Source organism: Podarcis gaigeae (assembly GCF_964106915.1).
Source record: "Podarcis gaigeae genome assembly, chromosome: 13".
NCBI classification, from domain to species: Eukaryota; Metazoa; Chordata; class Lepidosauria; order Squamata; family Lacertidae; genus Podarcis; species Podarcis gaigeae.
Window position 1 is genome coordinate 25,882,897 of NC_139689.1, and position 15,339 is coordinate 25,898,235.

The 15,339-nt window shown below is 39.9% G+C and overlaps 3 protein-coding genes across 3 annotated transcripts; all 3 read right to left on the minus strand.

Moving 5' to 3' along the window:
- Positions 1–1,325: 1,325 nt before the first annotated feature.
- LOC310829623 (olfactory receptor 5V1-like) lies at positions 1,326–3,258 on the minus strand. Its single transcript, XM_083708329.1, has one exon. It carries the CDS (start codon positions 3,070–3,072, stop codon positions 2,122–2,124), a length of 951 nt encoding a protein of 316 aa, XP_083564455.1. The 5' UTR covers positions 3,073–3,258; the 3' UTR covers positions 1,326–2,121.
- Positions 3,259–5,037: 1,779 nt separating this feature from the next.
- LOC310829616 (olfactory receptor 10A4-like) lies at positions 5,038–7,053 on the minus strand. The gene has a single exon (XM_083708322.1). The coding sequence runs from the start codon at positions 6,022–6,024 to the stop codon at positions 5,068–5,070; it is 957 nt and encodes a 318-aa protein (XP_083564448.1). The 5' UTR covers positions 6,025–7,053; the 3' UTR covers positions 5,038–5,067.
- A 6,092-nt stretch (positions 7,054–13,145) lies between these two features.
- Positions 13,146–14,996, minus strand: LOC310830813 (olfactory receptor 10A7-like; the record flags this gene model as incomplete). The annotated part of the gene is made up of 2 exons (XM_083710648.1): positions 13,146–14,114; positions 14,967–14,996. The coding sequence occupies 2 exons, from the start codon at positions 14,994–14,996 to the stop codon at positions 13,146–13,148; spliced, it is 999 nt and encodes a 332-aa protein (XP_083566774.1).
- Positions 14,997–15,339: the final 343 nt, after the last annotated feature.

A 15,339-nucleotide genomic window follows, 5' to 3' on the forward strand; every position in this document is an offset into this window, starting at 1 on the left:
TTCACTTGCATATTCTGTGTAATATCAACCCAAGACTAAGCTGGTGTTGTAGGGATGCAGCAGCAAAGTATCTATCTTAGGTAAAGGTAAAGGGACACCTGACAGTTAAGTCCAGTCGCGAACAACTCTGGGGTTGTGGCGCTCATCTTGCTTTATTGGCTGAGGGAGCTCGTGTTTGTCCACAGACAGCTTCTGGGTCATGTGGCCAGCAAGACTAAGACTAACACGGAAACACCATTTACCTTCCCGCTGGAGTGGTACCTATTTATCTACTTGCACTTTGACGTGCTTTCGAACTGCAAGGTGGGCAGGAGCTGGGACTGAGCAATGGGAGCTCACCCCCATCGTGGGGATTCAAACCGCTGACCTTCTGATGAGCAAGCCCTAGGCTCTGTGGTTTAGACTACCATTCTACCACTAATGGCATTCAATATCCATTTGTCTTGGAGTGGTTTCAGATATGCTCCTGGAAAGCATCCAGACATGGCCAGGAATGTGTTCTGCTACTATAAACTGAAGCGAATCCTGTAGTGTTGACATAGCAAGTATTAATTCATGCTTTTGTATTATTTAGAGTAGCATTGGTACTTTATATATGAAAGTTTTGATATTTCTCTCTCATTAGAAACATTCCTGTATTAATAAAGCGGAATGTAAAATATAGTAGTCAGATCTTTATGTATTTCACATATTAACAGACATCATTAGTGACCATCTTCAACCATGAAGTAATAGTATGGATGTTGCTTGTTTATTTTCATTTCATCTATGAAACATCTTTCCATGAAACATCTCAAAGCCATTAAAAATAAAAATGTCATAAAAAACATCATTCAAAACATCAAAAATAAAAACACATGCATAAACTATTTCAAATGCAATAGAGATACTGACTGGGATTAGAATTTCTACTTGAAAGCCTTCATGGGGAAGGCAGGTATTCAGCACATGGTAAAAAGGCAGTAGAGATGGTTCTTAGAATCACAGAATTGTAGAGTTGGAAGGGATCCCGAGAGCCATCTAGACCAATTTCCTGCAATGCAGGAATCTCAACTAAAGCATGCCTGATAGATGGCCATCCAACTTCTGCTTAAAAACCTCCAGTGAAAGAGAGCGCACAGCTTCCTAAAGTAAACTCTTTCACTGCTGAACAGCTCTTACTGTCACAAAGCTATTCCTGGTGTTTAGTCAGAATCTCCTTTCTTGTAACTTGAAGCCATTGGTTTGAGTCCTACTCTCCAGAGCAGGAGAAAACAAGCTTGCTTCTTGTCTGATATGTAATGGGAGAGAGTTCCAAAGGGTGGGTGCTGCCACCCTAAAGGTTCTGTATCATGGAAAATGAACCTCCTGAAGAGATTGCATATGCAGAAGGCCTATAATCTATGCTTGCAAAAGAATTTCACAACAAATGCTCAGGGAGAGGAATTTCATGGTGAATGGTTCAGCACTGCAACTCAGCCCACTGTTTTTCCCTTCCAAACAGTACTGCACACTACTTTTCAGACTTTCATAGAATCATAGAATCATGTAATTGTAGACTTGAAAGGTACCCCAAGGATCATCTAGTCCAACCCCCATTGATGACAGATGGCAACCCAACCTCTGCTTTATAATCTCCAAGGAAGAAGAGTCCACAACCTTCCAAGTATACCATGTTTTCAGACTTTGGTCCTTTGCCAAATATCAAAACATAAAAATCAGCCCATTGGGACAGATCTTTCAGTGTAGGTGTGTTAAACTATGGAACTCAGTCCCGCAGGAGGTACTGCTGACCACCAACTTGGATGGCTTTAAAAGTGGATTAGACCAGTTCATGAAAGAGAGAGCTATCAATGGTTACTAACCATGATGTCTATGCTCCACCTCCACAGCTGGAGGCAGCAAAGACTGCAAATTCTAGTTGCTGGAAACCACAGAAGGGGAGAGTCCTTTTGTGCTCATGTTCTGCTCCCTGGTTTCCCACAGGCATCTAGTTGGCCACTGCGAGAACAGTGTACTAGATGAGCTACTGGCCCAATCTGACAAGATTATTCTTATATTCTTACATCTTTATAGTGATAGTATGGGTCTTCAGATCTCTTCAACTGATCTTCAGGTCCTTGAGGTTTCAGTTAAAAAAATCTAAATTCCAAGGGAAGGTATTCTCAGCAGAAACTTTCTCATTGCCAGCTTCACTTCCTTGTTCCGTAGGCTGTAAATAATTGGGTTGAGTGTTGGCGTTAAGAGACTGTACAAAACCCCCACAAGCTGATCCCTTTCAAGTGAGTAGCTGGAGGTAGGACGGACATATGTAAATATGCTGGAACCATAGAACAGAATCACAACTGTGAGATGGGAAGCACAGGTGGAAATGGCTTTGTGGCGCTGTCCTTTCTGGCGGCTGCTTAAAATGGCATGAAGGATGAATGTGTATGAGACCAGGGTGAAGAAGAAAGGGCTAAGGCCTACAAACACACCCACTGTAAGAAGGGTTGCCTCATTGACTGACGTGTCAGAGCATGAAATACTCAACAATGGTGGAATATCACAGAAAAAATGACTAATTCCATTAGATTGGCAGAAAGACAGGCGAAATGTGAGTGTTGTGTGGAGAGAAGCATTGAGGAAGCCACAAGTCCAGGATATAGCAGCCAACTGAAGGCAAATATATTTATTCATGAGTTTTGTATAGCCCAATGGATGGCATATGGCAAAATAGCGGTCCAGAGCCATAGAAGCCAGAAGGAATCCTTCAGTGCCCACCAAGGCAACAAGGAAAAACAACTGTGCAGCACAAGCCATGAAGGAAATGACTGGGGATTCAGCCCAGAGATCTGCTAGCATTTTTGGTACTGTCACAGAGATGTAGCAGATGTCAAGGAAAGAGAGGTTGCCAAGGAAGAAATACATGGGGGTGTGTAGAGACTGATTTAACACAGTCATGGTGAGTATGAGTGAGTTTCCCAAGAAGCAGACAGTATACATAGTGAGGAACAGGATGGCAAGGAAGGTCTTTCCTTGTGTGATATTTACAAATCCCAGGAGTATGAATTCCAAAATGCATGTTTCATTCTCAGAGGAAGTTGATCTCATGGTGTTTAATCTGAATATTACAAATGCAAGAATATTTCAGTCATTTCAATGTCATGCAGCAAAAAATTATCCTATATAGATATTTTTAGTGTTACATATAAAGCTGCACTAAAGCTGCACTATTTCTATATTCTTAAAGGGAGCTAACTTGTAGCCTATTGGTGTAAATTGACAACCTGCAGGTTTTTACTTAAGAAAGTGATCCAATTGATTATCCAGTTGATAATAATTGATTATTCAATTGATAATAATATTTGCAGATTGATCTTGATTAAAAATATTTCTTTGAGTGACCTTGTTTTTGCTTTAGCTACAGATGGAGCAGTGCCCTCTAGATCTTGTTGGACTACAACTATCATAGTTTTCAGACCTAGCTGAATCATAGTTTTCAGACCTAAGCGCATAAAGGATTGCAGGCTAAAGATGCAATTCTATATTCACTTTACATGGGAATAAGCCTCACTGAATGTAACGGGACTTTGTTCTGGGTTGCATTAATAGGATTGAAGTCCATCTAACAAGAACATTGTCTACTGATCCTTTTCTGGTGTCAAAAAGAAAGAAACAAGCACTTACTTTTGGAGGACTGCTGATCATTGTAGGTAAAGGATATGGTCAGCCTATCCTATTTAATGCAGCTATGAAATAGCTAGGGATGTCCAATTCCAGAAGCTGTGTGTGTGTGTGTGTGTGAGAGAGAGAGAGAGAGAGAGAGAGAGAGAGAGAATGATTCTTATCTTAAAGGATTTTAAAGTGTGCAGACATGATACCCCATTGGCATCATTATTTGAAGCAAATCATTGTCCCCAGAGAAGTTGAAACTGCTGCTTTGGGTATAAAAATTGGGTTTCTCCTATGGGGCCAAAATGATTAATTATAAAGCAATATTGCGCTTCCATTATCTAAGATTCTGCACATCCATGAGTTAGTAAACAGAACAATGTATTTCTTTTATTTATCATTAAATTTATATTCCCCCCTTCCCACAATGGAACTCATGGCAGCAAACAACAAGCTAAAAAATAATAAGTTGGTGTATGTGTGTGTGTGTATACACACACACACACACACACATACACATACACATACACATACACACACTCTACATCACAGAGAAAGACAATGCAGCTTTCCAGCAGGTATAGATAACTGTGAGCAGGTACCATAAATTGTAGTCGAGTTCTCACAAAGAGAATATTAAGAAGTAAACCTTTAGCTGGACTGTATCACTTCTACCTTCTGGTGGTGCTAGAGATGACAGATTGCAGGTTCTTCTTCTTCAAAACAACAACAACAAACAGACAAACCTTCCACAATGAATATGTCTGAGAAAAGGTTAGGTGTGTACACTCCTAGCAAAAATGCCCCCCCTTTGTTCAAGGAATATTTGTAAGGATCATCAAACCTTATACCAATCTGAAAAGGCGCCATTCAGAAATAGCTCATGACAATACTGTCTGTCAGAACTAGGTCTATGAGTAAATATATCTTAAATATTTATTAACCAAAGTTTTCAAACATTTTATTATCAATTAAAGTACAACACTCCAAGTCCTTTGCTTTTTTTCAACACCTTATTTGCCAACTGAACTAAATTTCTCCTATACCTCCAGTAGTGGATTTATATACATGAAACTTTTTTAATGCAAAAATAAAAAGTAAAAACCCCTTCGCAATACACAATGAGCATGTCAGAGAGTTGGCTTGAGCCAACCTTCGTGTAATATTGTGCCATTCAGAAACAGTTTAATACTCCTCTACAATTGTTCAGACACACAGACTATGAGTGTATATAGGCTTAATATCTATTAACAAGAGTTTTCAAATATTTTATTTTCATGTTACAACTTTCAAACTTTTTTTCAAATTTTTAAAATAAGAATGGCATTCTGTGACAAATGACATATACATACACACACACACACACACACACACACACACACACACATACACATAGGGCTTAAAACAACTCTCCCTACCCAGTTACTCAAATGTTCAATTAGTTGAGTCTTGGGCAGAGAAGATTCTTGTAACTGTCTTCTTAAATGCTCCTTTTACTTCTTTATTTCTTAGGGTATATATTATGGGGTTTAAAGCAGGTGTCACAACAGTGTACATAAGAGAAATCATCTTGTCACTCTCCGGAGTGTAGCTGGACTTGGGCCTTAAGTAGGCAAAAAGGGCTGTCCCATAGAATAATGTCACTACTGTGATGTGTGAGGAGCAAGTGGAAAATGCTTTCCTCCTTCCCTCTGCAGAAGGAAGTCTGAGAATGGTTGAAATTATACGGATATAGGAGAGGATGATCAGCAGGAATGGACTCATGATGAAAAGGACAGACACTGTCATGACAACAATTTCATTTTTAGTGGTGTCTGTGCATGCCATTTTCACCAGTGGTGGGATATCGCAGAAAAAGTGCTGAATGCGTTTAGAACCACAAAATGGTAAGCTGAAGATCCATGTTGTTTGAGCAACTTCCACTGAAATGCCAATAATCCATGATGCGGCTGCCAGCTGTGTACATACTTGGTGGTTCATGATGACTGTGTAATGCAAAGGATGAGATATGGCAACATAGCGATCATATGCCATGGCTGCCAGAAGGCAGCATTCTGTCAGCCCCAAGATGGTGAAGACATACATCTGGGCTGCACATCCAGCTTTAGAAATGCTTTTATGCTCTGTTAACAAATGTATCAGCATCTGGGGCACCACACTTGTGGTGTAACACATTTCTAAGAATGATAGGTTGACCAGGAAGAAATACATTGGCGTCTGAAGAGAAGGGTTGAGTTTTACAAGCAGAATTATGAGCAGGTTCCCAACTAAGGTGATCATGTATGTTGCCAGAAAAATGAAAAACAGCAAGATTTGCAATTCAGCTAAGTCTGAAAACCCTACAAGGATGAATTCATTAGGATTGGTCTGGTTCTCTCCTATGTCTTCCATAGAATGGATATCCTATATGGAAGAGGAATAGATTGATACTGGGCATTAATTAGATCAAATAAGTATAGTATAGTTACTCAAATACATTGTTTTATTACAGTCCAAGACCCACAAAAAAATTTCAGAACCAAAATGCAGGAGAGATACAAAGAAAAGATACCAAGACAGTCACTATGTTTTATCCAGAGCATGTTGATTTCTTTTTCTTATTACCTCTGAGAATTTTTTTGCCACGGTCAGGGTAATATCATTTGGCTTAACTTTGAGAAGATACTTGAGATGGAAGATTTCAGAAATGGGCAAGTGTGGAGGATTCCAAGGAGGAAATTGCAAACACTTTGCTCCTCTGTTATTGGTTTGCTTGCTGCAGCACTATGGTAAATTAATCTCTTTAATGGCTTAGCATTTCCTCTCAATCCAGACCTTATGTGTAAACACCATATAATGTATTTGTTTGCCATCACTCAAGTAGCCATTACACAGAGACGGAGGCCTAACTCAGCCTTTTTCAGGAGCGCCAGCTAGTGGGAACCGAGGGACCTTGGGTCTCCCCCCCAAAAAAAATAATAAGGGGGCCATGCCCCCTGAATATCCCACAGTGACATGCTCATGCCATGTGTGCAAGCTGTGTGGTGTGTGCGTGTGACGTGAGCACATTGCATGAAGCCAGCCCCCTCAATCACTAGGGCAAGCCTGTGTGCTTGGCCTTTCCCCTTGATACTTGCTTTAACAAGGTTTAATTTTTTTCATTATCTGGAAAAAACCTCATCCATTCTTTATGAGTTTAAAGGGGTAAAGGTAAAGGTAAATGGTGGCCATTGTATAAAAAGACAAACTTATAGCTGGCAGGTTCCTGCAAAATATGACTGCATATGGATATAATTGTGTTCCAGGACTTGTTATTGACTGCTTTGTTGCACATCCATCGAATCTTGATCTTATTATTCATATCATTATTTTTAGCAACATTTTCTTTCTTAAGTTGTGGATCATATGATGCGAAATGGGCAAACCATTGTTTGCTTTTGTATCTCCCAAGCATCTGTAGTTTTACATGAAATAATATAAATTATTATTATTATTATTTATTATTATTAAAAAGGAACCAACTGTACTGCAAACTGAGAGCCAAACTCCAAATGTTGCACAAGATCACTAACCCTAATCCTAAATTAATCTTCCTATGTCTCACACCACCACCACCCCAAAAGCAGTGATGGAGAGGAGTGTCGCCTTAGACAGGAGTTGTAGTATTGGGGGATGAGGACTAAGCCATTCCACTCACACCATTTCCTCAGTTTAAAGCTAAACCCCTAGCACAGTTATTACATGGGGCTCAAATTTCGACAGGCACTCACCTTGGATCAGTTTGTTGTCCATACCTCCCAATCAACTATAATTGTGCAACTTGATTTTTCCTGTATGTGATTGAATACCACCTCAAATAAAAACAATCCAGAAGAGCTGCTGATAAGCACACAAAGAATACTATAAATTATTTATGCTTAGTCAGAAGTGTGCAATAGGAAGCACACAGATATGCACAAGTTGATTCTCTTAACTCTTTTCATTTTACTACAAATTAAGGAAGAGTGTCCAGATCTTCTTAACCCACAAATTAGACAAAACTGCTGTCATTGAGATGTAACAAACCAACCTTATTCTTACTTTACGCAAGAAATAACCACTCTTTCTTCCTTTGAAGTAGCACAGTGCGATGCTGCAAACAAATACATGTTAATTTATATCTTCCCATCCTTGATGTAACTAAATTCTTTAGAAAAGCTTTTGGGAATGTTCCACTAATTAATCATCGGGGTCTAGAGAAGTTGCAAAATATTTACACAGTAAATATGAATGATGAAATAAGTGGGTGAAAAGAAGCTACCTCTAGAGATGTGAGAAATTAGAAATGGCTTACATAAATCCCAACATTTTAAGGCATTTAAGACAGTTTATCCATACAATTAAAAATTCACCCATCTGAAAAAAAAAATGTGCAGGAAAATAGACGGGGGGTGGTGGCTTTCAGCATCTGTAAACCATGTTGGATTGATTAGAATAAAATGAATGAAGTTGGTAAAACAACCAACAGTTTGAATGCCATGCAGGTGCTCCCGGTTCCACCCAACATTGTGGGTGCCCACTGCATGTGTTTGATTTCATGTGCGCCTCACACATGATATCACATGGCAGAAGGAGGCCCGATGGGGCCCTGCGTGCCCATAGAAAGGCTCAACCGGGCCTGCTGTGGCTGTGATGGGCTCTGTCAGGTCTTCCCAAAGTCTGTTGTTGCAGTGGGAGGGCCCAACAGAACCCAACACAGCTGCAGCAGGCCCTGTCAGCCCTTTCTGAGGGTGTGATGGGCCCCATCAGGCCTCCTTCCGCTGTGTGGGCTGTGGAATAATGAGGGGACCCGGCCCCTCCTTGAAAATTTTCATGGGGCCTTGGCTCCCATGGCCCCACATAGATGACACTCCTGATACCATCCATTGTTTCCAGTGTGCTGTGCACATTTCTGAGTTTCACGGGACTCTTCATCCGTCTGAGCATTCAAGATCTAAGGAAAGTTGCACAAGATTTCCTTTAATTGTATGGAGAAACTAAGGAACTTCAGATAGAGGTGTCAAAGTAGCACTAGAGAGTGCTGAGGAAAGGAACAATTCAAGACAGTACTGAGGCCAAAGCATAGCTTGCTTTTTGCCTTTATATCAGGGGTTGACAATCTTTTAAAACCAGACAGCACTTTTAATTTGGAGAAAGTGCCAAGCATAACATAGTTGCCATGGGGGGCGGGGGGAGTGTGATGTAACACAAAAATGGCTGCTGTGGGGGAAATGGCATGGCACAAAATTGTAGAGAGTGCCAGTCCTTTTTTTTCTGGGGGGATGCAGGGTTATGCATACCCCTAAGCATTTTGTGAATCTAAGTTTGACCTATGTATGAACAGCTGCTGACATGTAGCATTGTATGCAATTGACACTCCAGTTCAAAATCAAGGATTAAGCCAGGTAGTGTGGTCCAACCAAGGTCCATGAATTAGCCTTATATGTGGAGAGAAACATGTGAATAGGTTTCCTCCATCACAGGCCTACAGTCTCCAGAAGGCTATCTAAAAGGGAAATTGGCCTTGGGCTGAAAAGTGTTGCCGACTCCTGCAATAAGCAAAAAGAAGTAACAATCCTTTTCGCCCCCTTCCAAGATATAGTCTTGGTATTAATTAGAACAATCTGATATGTGCTTATATTTAAATAAATCAAAACATGAAATGGAAAAGAGCTGTGCAAGCTTACCGAGCTCTTTAATATTTTCTCATCTGTATTGCAGGCAAGACAACAAAATCACCCAAAGTAAAGCTGTAGAATCAGCAATAGAATACTGAAGGGATGCACAAGAAACAATAGCCTAGTAATCACAAAGAGAATATTAGGAAGTATCTAGACTGCACTACTTGTACTTGCAGGTGGTCTTTCAGATGACAGAGGGGGTGGTGTTGGTAGGGTTGGCAAATCTGATAATTTCAGTTCCTCAAATTTCAGTTTCTTATCCCTCCATCCCTCAAACTTAAGTTCCCATCAGTATGTGTTTTTAAATTATTCATGAAAATTCATCAGCATTTTAATATGAGTATGCAACATTTTGTAAAACAATTTTCCGGTATATAATACATATTTAATATCCTATTTAATATCCTTTATGGAGAGCATGTGTTGTGGTGAGGTATGGCAGGACCCTCCCCCCTCTTTGTTGCTTGGTGGGATCATTTAGATGGCCATGACAGTGATTCGGCTATTCTGGGTTGTTGGGCAAATTTTGATGTTGCTAATTTGATGGACAGCCCAAAGGCTATACACTCCCTGCATGCAGCGTGAGCGTTCTCTTTCGCTGTATGCATCGGATCACCTACCCACCCTCCCTAATTTTAGGGCTTTTGTGTTTGACCTTGCTATGCCTGTCATGGGGTGTCTGCTTTTGGGGCAGGGGCCTGGTAGGAATTTTGTCCATTTGGTTGATTGGCTGGTGCCATTTGGTTTTTGCCTACTGCATAGCAAATCTTCACAACTTGTAAGATTGTGGTTAGGCACTGGTTAAAAATTGGTTGGTGGAGGGGTAAGGATTGGCTGTGCCTGCCCCTCCAATGCTGGTGCTGCACAGGTATTCCGTTAAAGGAATCCAGGGGCTCACCATGCTTTTGTCCGAATCCCTCACAAGGGGCTTGGGCCACGCAAGAGGCCCTGGGAACAATTGGGGAGATGTGAGGGTCTGGCACCCAGCTCCATTCGCTCCATAGAAATGTTTTCCCTTACTGACTTTTGCAGGGTTACGGATGTCAGTTCTGTCCCTAGGCGGGGACAGATAGTTGTAACCAATGCCTAAGCAACCACTCACATTTTGTATTTTAATAAAGTTGTGGCCACAATTATGCCAAAAACCTTAAATAAAAATTCTGTGTGAATTGTGAATTATTTAGAGGGGTGGCTTGGGGACCTCAACACGCAATTTCAGTTCCTCAAAGTTTCTCATGCCCCCCAAAAAACTTAAATTCCCATTAGTATGCATTTTTTAACTATTCATGAAAATTCACCAGCATTTTAATATGAGTATTTCCTATTATGCAACATTTTGTAAAACAATTTTCCGGTATACATTACATGTTTGTATGTTGTTTTCGCTAATATCTGTATTTTATGTAGATCTTTTATACACCTTACTGTGCTTCAACAAGTTATGAAATTGAGGAACAAACTTCAAGGATGGCTATGTTACAACATATGTATTGTTCCAGAAAGTAATTCAGTCAGTTTGTGATTATCTGGTACGTGGATAAAATTTCTCTTTCATCCCTAGTGGTGGGTTTATATAGGTGTTAAAAACAATTAACAATAGACAATGAGGTGTTCTCCCAGCTATCTGTCTTTCTAAACCAGGAATATTATATGAAACATTCAGCCTTCCTGTAAACTTGTGCCAGCCAGAAACAGTTTACCGCTCCTCTTTAGATGATCAGCCACATGCCTATGATTAAATGTATAATTAATATTTATTAAAATGAGTTTTCAAATATCTTAATTTCAATGAAATTACAATATAAAACTTTTTTTTCTTTTAGCTTCATAAAATCAGAAAGGCTTTTTGTGATAAATTTGTTATGAGTTAGTGCTTAATAGTATAGTTAGTCCCTTAATCAACAGTCATGATTTCATACCTATCAACATTTTTTCTGATGAGAATAGGGGAATCCTATTTTACTGTGATTTCTTTGTATTCTGTTGCCAAATGTTCAGTTGATTGGATCATGTGCAGAGAAGAGTTTTATATCTGATTCTCAAATGCTCCCTTCCCTGCTTTTTTCTTAGGGTATATATTGTGGGGTTTAAAGAAGGAGTCACTACAGTTTTCATAAAATAAATAATTTTGTCACTCTCTGGAGTGCAGCTGGATTGGGGCCTAATGTAGACAAAAAAGGCTGTCCCATAGAATAATTTCACTATCATGAAGTATGAGGAGCAGAATGAAATTTAAGGGTAGCCCAAATCATATGGATTTAGGAGACAATGATCAGCAAGAATGAACAGCAATTTCATATTGGAGGTGTCTATGCATAACATTTTCACTAGTGGTGGGATATCACAGAATAAGTGTTACACAGAACTAGTTCATGGCATTGGGCAGGTCAACAGTAGTACCTCTGAGTTGTGTGAAAACCATTATGAAGGAATATTTACAGCCAGAGAAGGCAGTCTCTGAGCTGGGAGTTAGATTGAAAGATAGTTGTTATTGTCTTTTAAGAGTATACAGAAATGTGAGAACTGGAAAGCTGAATTTTAGTATAGGAGTAATGGAGTCGTGAGGGAATGCTCCACTTAAACCTCAGTTCAGTAGGACAAGGATGTATCTTCTAGTGAGAGAAGAATAATCCCAAACCAATTAGAAGTATCTAAAGATGTATCTGAAGTAGTGTGCATGCACATGAAAGCTCATACCAATAACAAACTTTGTTGGTCTCTAAGGTGCTACTGGAAGGAATTGTTTTATTTTGTTACAGTTAGAAGTGGAATGAGTGCTGATTCCCTCGTCTGATATACTAAATCTACTAGGTAAAAGGTAAAAGACCCCTGGATGGTTAAGTTCAGTCAATGGTGGGGGGGGGGCGCTCATCTCACTTTTCAGGCCGATGGAGTTGTCGTCTGTCCACAGACAGCTTTCCAGGTCATTTGGCCAGCATGACTAAAGTGCTTCTGGCTCAATGGGACCCTGTGATGAGTGCAAGAGTGGATGGAAACACCATTTACCTTCCTGCTGCAGCGGTACCTATTTATCTACTTGCAGTGGTACACTCTCGCACTGCTAGGTTAGCAGAAGCTGGGACAGAGCAATGGGAGCTCACCGTGTTGTGTGGATTCAAACTGCAGATCTTCTCATTGACAAGCCCAAGAGGCTCAGTGGTTTAGACCACAGTTCCACCCACATGCCTAACCACTAAGTCTACTAGAGATCTCTAAAGGTTGGGAATATGAAGGATAATTGGCAGATTAGAACTCGCCTGACAGAAAGTACCAACCTGTTTCAGTACCAAGTTATTGAAAGCTAAACTGTACCATGCCTGTGATTAGTTTAAGTAACTGAAGAAAATCAAAGCTGTACACCCAGCAACTTTTTGAACAGTCTTTGACATCTAATGAGTTCAGTGTGTATATAGTTTGCTGTTTCTTTGAAGATTTCCAAATCCCATGGTATTTCTGTTTACCATTCTTGTTGTGAATGAAATCCTTTTTCTGTTTAAATTCCATACAGTAAGTCTCCAAGTATGAGGGTTTTTTAAAGGGGAAAAAGAAACTACAAGTCGAAGTCTACTAATCATGCTGTACAGGTTCCTGTACAGCAAACAGTATTAAGAAAACTAATAATCAAAGCAGGTATAGATTTATGCTTAACCCAAAGAATCACTCCAAAAGTATTGCTGAGGTACAGGCAATTTAGGTTGGAATCAGGCTTATTTCTGTAATAACTGTTATAAATTAGACCTTAACAATATACTTAAAGCCCCTTAACCTCTAATGATATGTCCTATGTTTGTTGATTTTTATTTTTCTTGTTGCCATACTCCATGCTTCAGATTTTCAACTTGTTGGGTTCTGTACAGAGAATAACCGTGAAACTGTCTTCTTAAATGCTCCCTTCACTTCTTTATTTCTTAGGGTATATATTATGGGGTTCAAAAATGGACTGACAACTGTGTACATAAGAGAAATCATTTGGTCACTTCGTGGAGTGTAGCTGGACTTGGGTATTAAGTAGGTGAAGAGGGCTGTCCCAAAAAATAGTGTCACCACCATGAGGTGTGAGGAGCAAGTGGAGAAGGCTTTTCTCCTTCCCTTGGCAGAAGGAAGTTTGAGGATGGTTGAAATTATACAGATGTAGGAGATGATGATCAGCAGGAAAGGACTCATGATGAAAATCATAGACACTGCCATGACAACAATCTCATTTTTAGTGGTGTCTGTGCATGCCATTTTCACCACTGGTAGGATATCGCAGAAGAAGTGCTGGATGTGTTTAGAACCACAGAAGGGTAAACTGAAGTTCCATGCTGTTTGAGCAATTTCTACTGAGATGCAAGAAATCCATGATGCAGCTGCAAGCTGTACACATACCCGGGTGTTCATGATTATTGTGTAGTGCAATGGGTGGCATATGGCAACATAGCGATCATAGGCCATAGCTGCCAAGAGGCAACATTCTGTCAGCCCCAGCATGGCGAAGGCATACATCTGGGCTGCACATCTTGCTAGGGATATTATTTTATGCTCTGTTAACAGATGTACCAGCATCTGGGGCACCACACTAGTGGTGTAACACATTTCTAAGAATGATAGGTTCACTAAGAAGAAGTACATGGGAGTCTGAAGAGAAGGGTTGAGTTTTATGAGCAGAATAATGAGCATGTTTCCCAGCAAGGTGATTATGTATGTCACCAGAAAAACAAAAAACAGCAAGATTTGCAGTTCAGCAAGATATGAAAACCCCTCCAGAATGAACTCATTCAGATTGGTCTGGTTCTCACCTAGTTTTTCCATAGAATGCTTATCCTGTATGGAAAAGGAAAAGACATATACAGATCATTAATCAAATTAGGTAATTATAGTAGAGCTAGCTGGAGCATCCAAAAGGCCCATCTAGTGCATAATCCTATTCTCACCATGGCAAAACAGCAGCCTACAGGAAACCCCCAAACAGGACAAATGAGGATTACTGTCTGTGACAATGGAAGTAAGATAAAGCCATTATGACTAGCAGCCATTGAAAATTTCTTGAATGTGATTGGTCTGGAGGCAAAAATTATACCACATTTTTACAAATTCCTTCTCAGAGTTTGGATTTCTTAATTAATGGGCTTTCCCCCCTGAAAGGTAGTGTGCTGAATGCAGATTTCATTGATTTGAAAGCTGCATTCAATTCAATCTCTCAAGTAAGACTGTGAGGTAAATTGAACTCTTCAAGTATAGATAAAAGATTATTGTTCTGGATTAAATGGCGATATAAAAACACTGTGTTGAACGTGCATTGCTCTACAAATGGGCAGCTCACAGGATTCGTACCAGCCACAAAGGGAGTTAAGCAAAGGTTGTATCCTATCTCCCACATTGTTTAATTTATATATAAATGATATTGTCTGGAGTTTAACATCTCCAGAGTATCATGCCCCTAAAGTAGCCACAAATGCCATCTCTATATTCTTATATGCAAATGATGCAGTACTTCTATCTCAAACAAAAGTGGGCCTAAAAAGATTGGTGAGGGCATCCTCAGGATACTGCCAAAGAGAACAGCTGGCTGTGAATTATAAGAAAACTAAACTCATGGTGTTTCCAAGAAACTATAGGGCCCATTGATGGTAGATGGAAAATCAGTTGATCAAACAAGTTCAAGTCTTTAAATACCTTGGCCTTCTCTCCAGTCAACAGGGTCATGGGGAGCATAACAGAAATATGCAATGGAAAAAGTGTCTCAAATTGCCAAAATTCTGACATGTTTTCCCCATACACATGTGGCAATCACATACCATCAGTACTTGAAGTGTGTAAAGCTAAGCCCCTAGCATAGTTATTACATGGGGCTCAGATTTGGAGAGGAACTCACCTTGGATCACTTTGTTGTCAATACCTCCCAATCAACTATAATTGTGCAACTTGAATTTTCCTGTATGTGACTGAATATCACCTCAAATGAAAACAATCCAGAAGAGCTGCTGATAAGCACACACACACAAAATACTGTAAATTATTAATGCTTATTCAGAAATGTGCAATAGGA

What these genes read in the sequence shown, in the direction of transcription:
- LOC310829616 (XM_083708322.1), bottom strand. Translation starts at nt 6,024, where the DNA reads ATGGAAGACATAGGAGAGAACCAGACCAATCCTAATGAATTCATCCTT.
- LOC310829623 (XM_083708329.1), bottom strand. Translation starts at nt 3,072, where the DNA reads ATGAGATCAACTTCCTCTGAGAATGAAACATGCATTTTGGAATTCATA.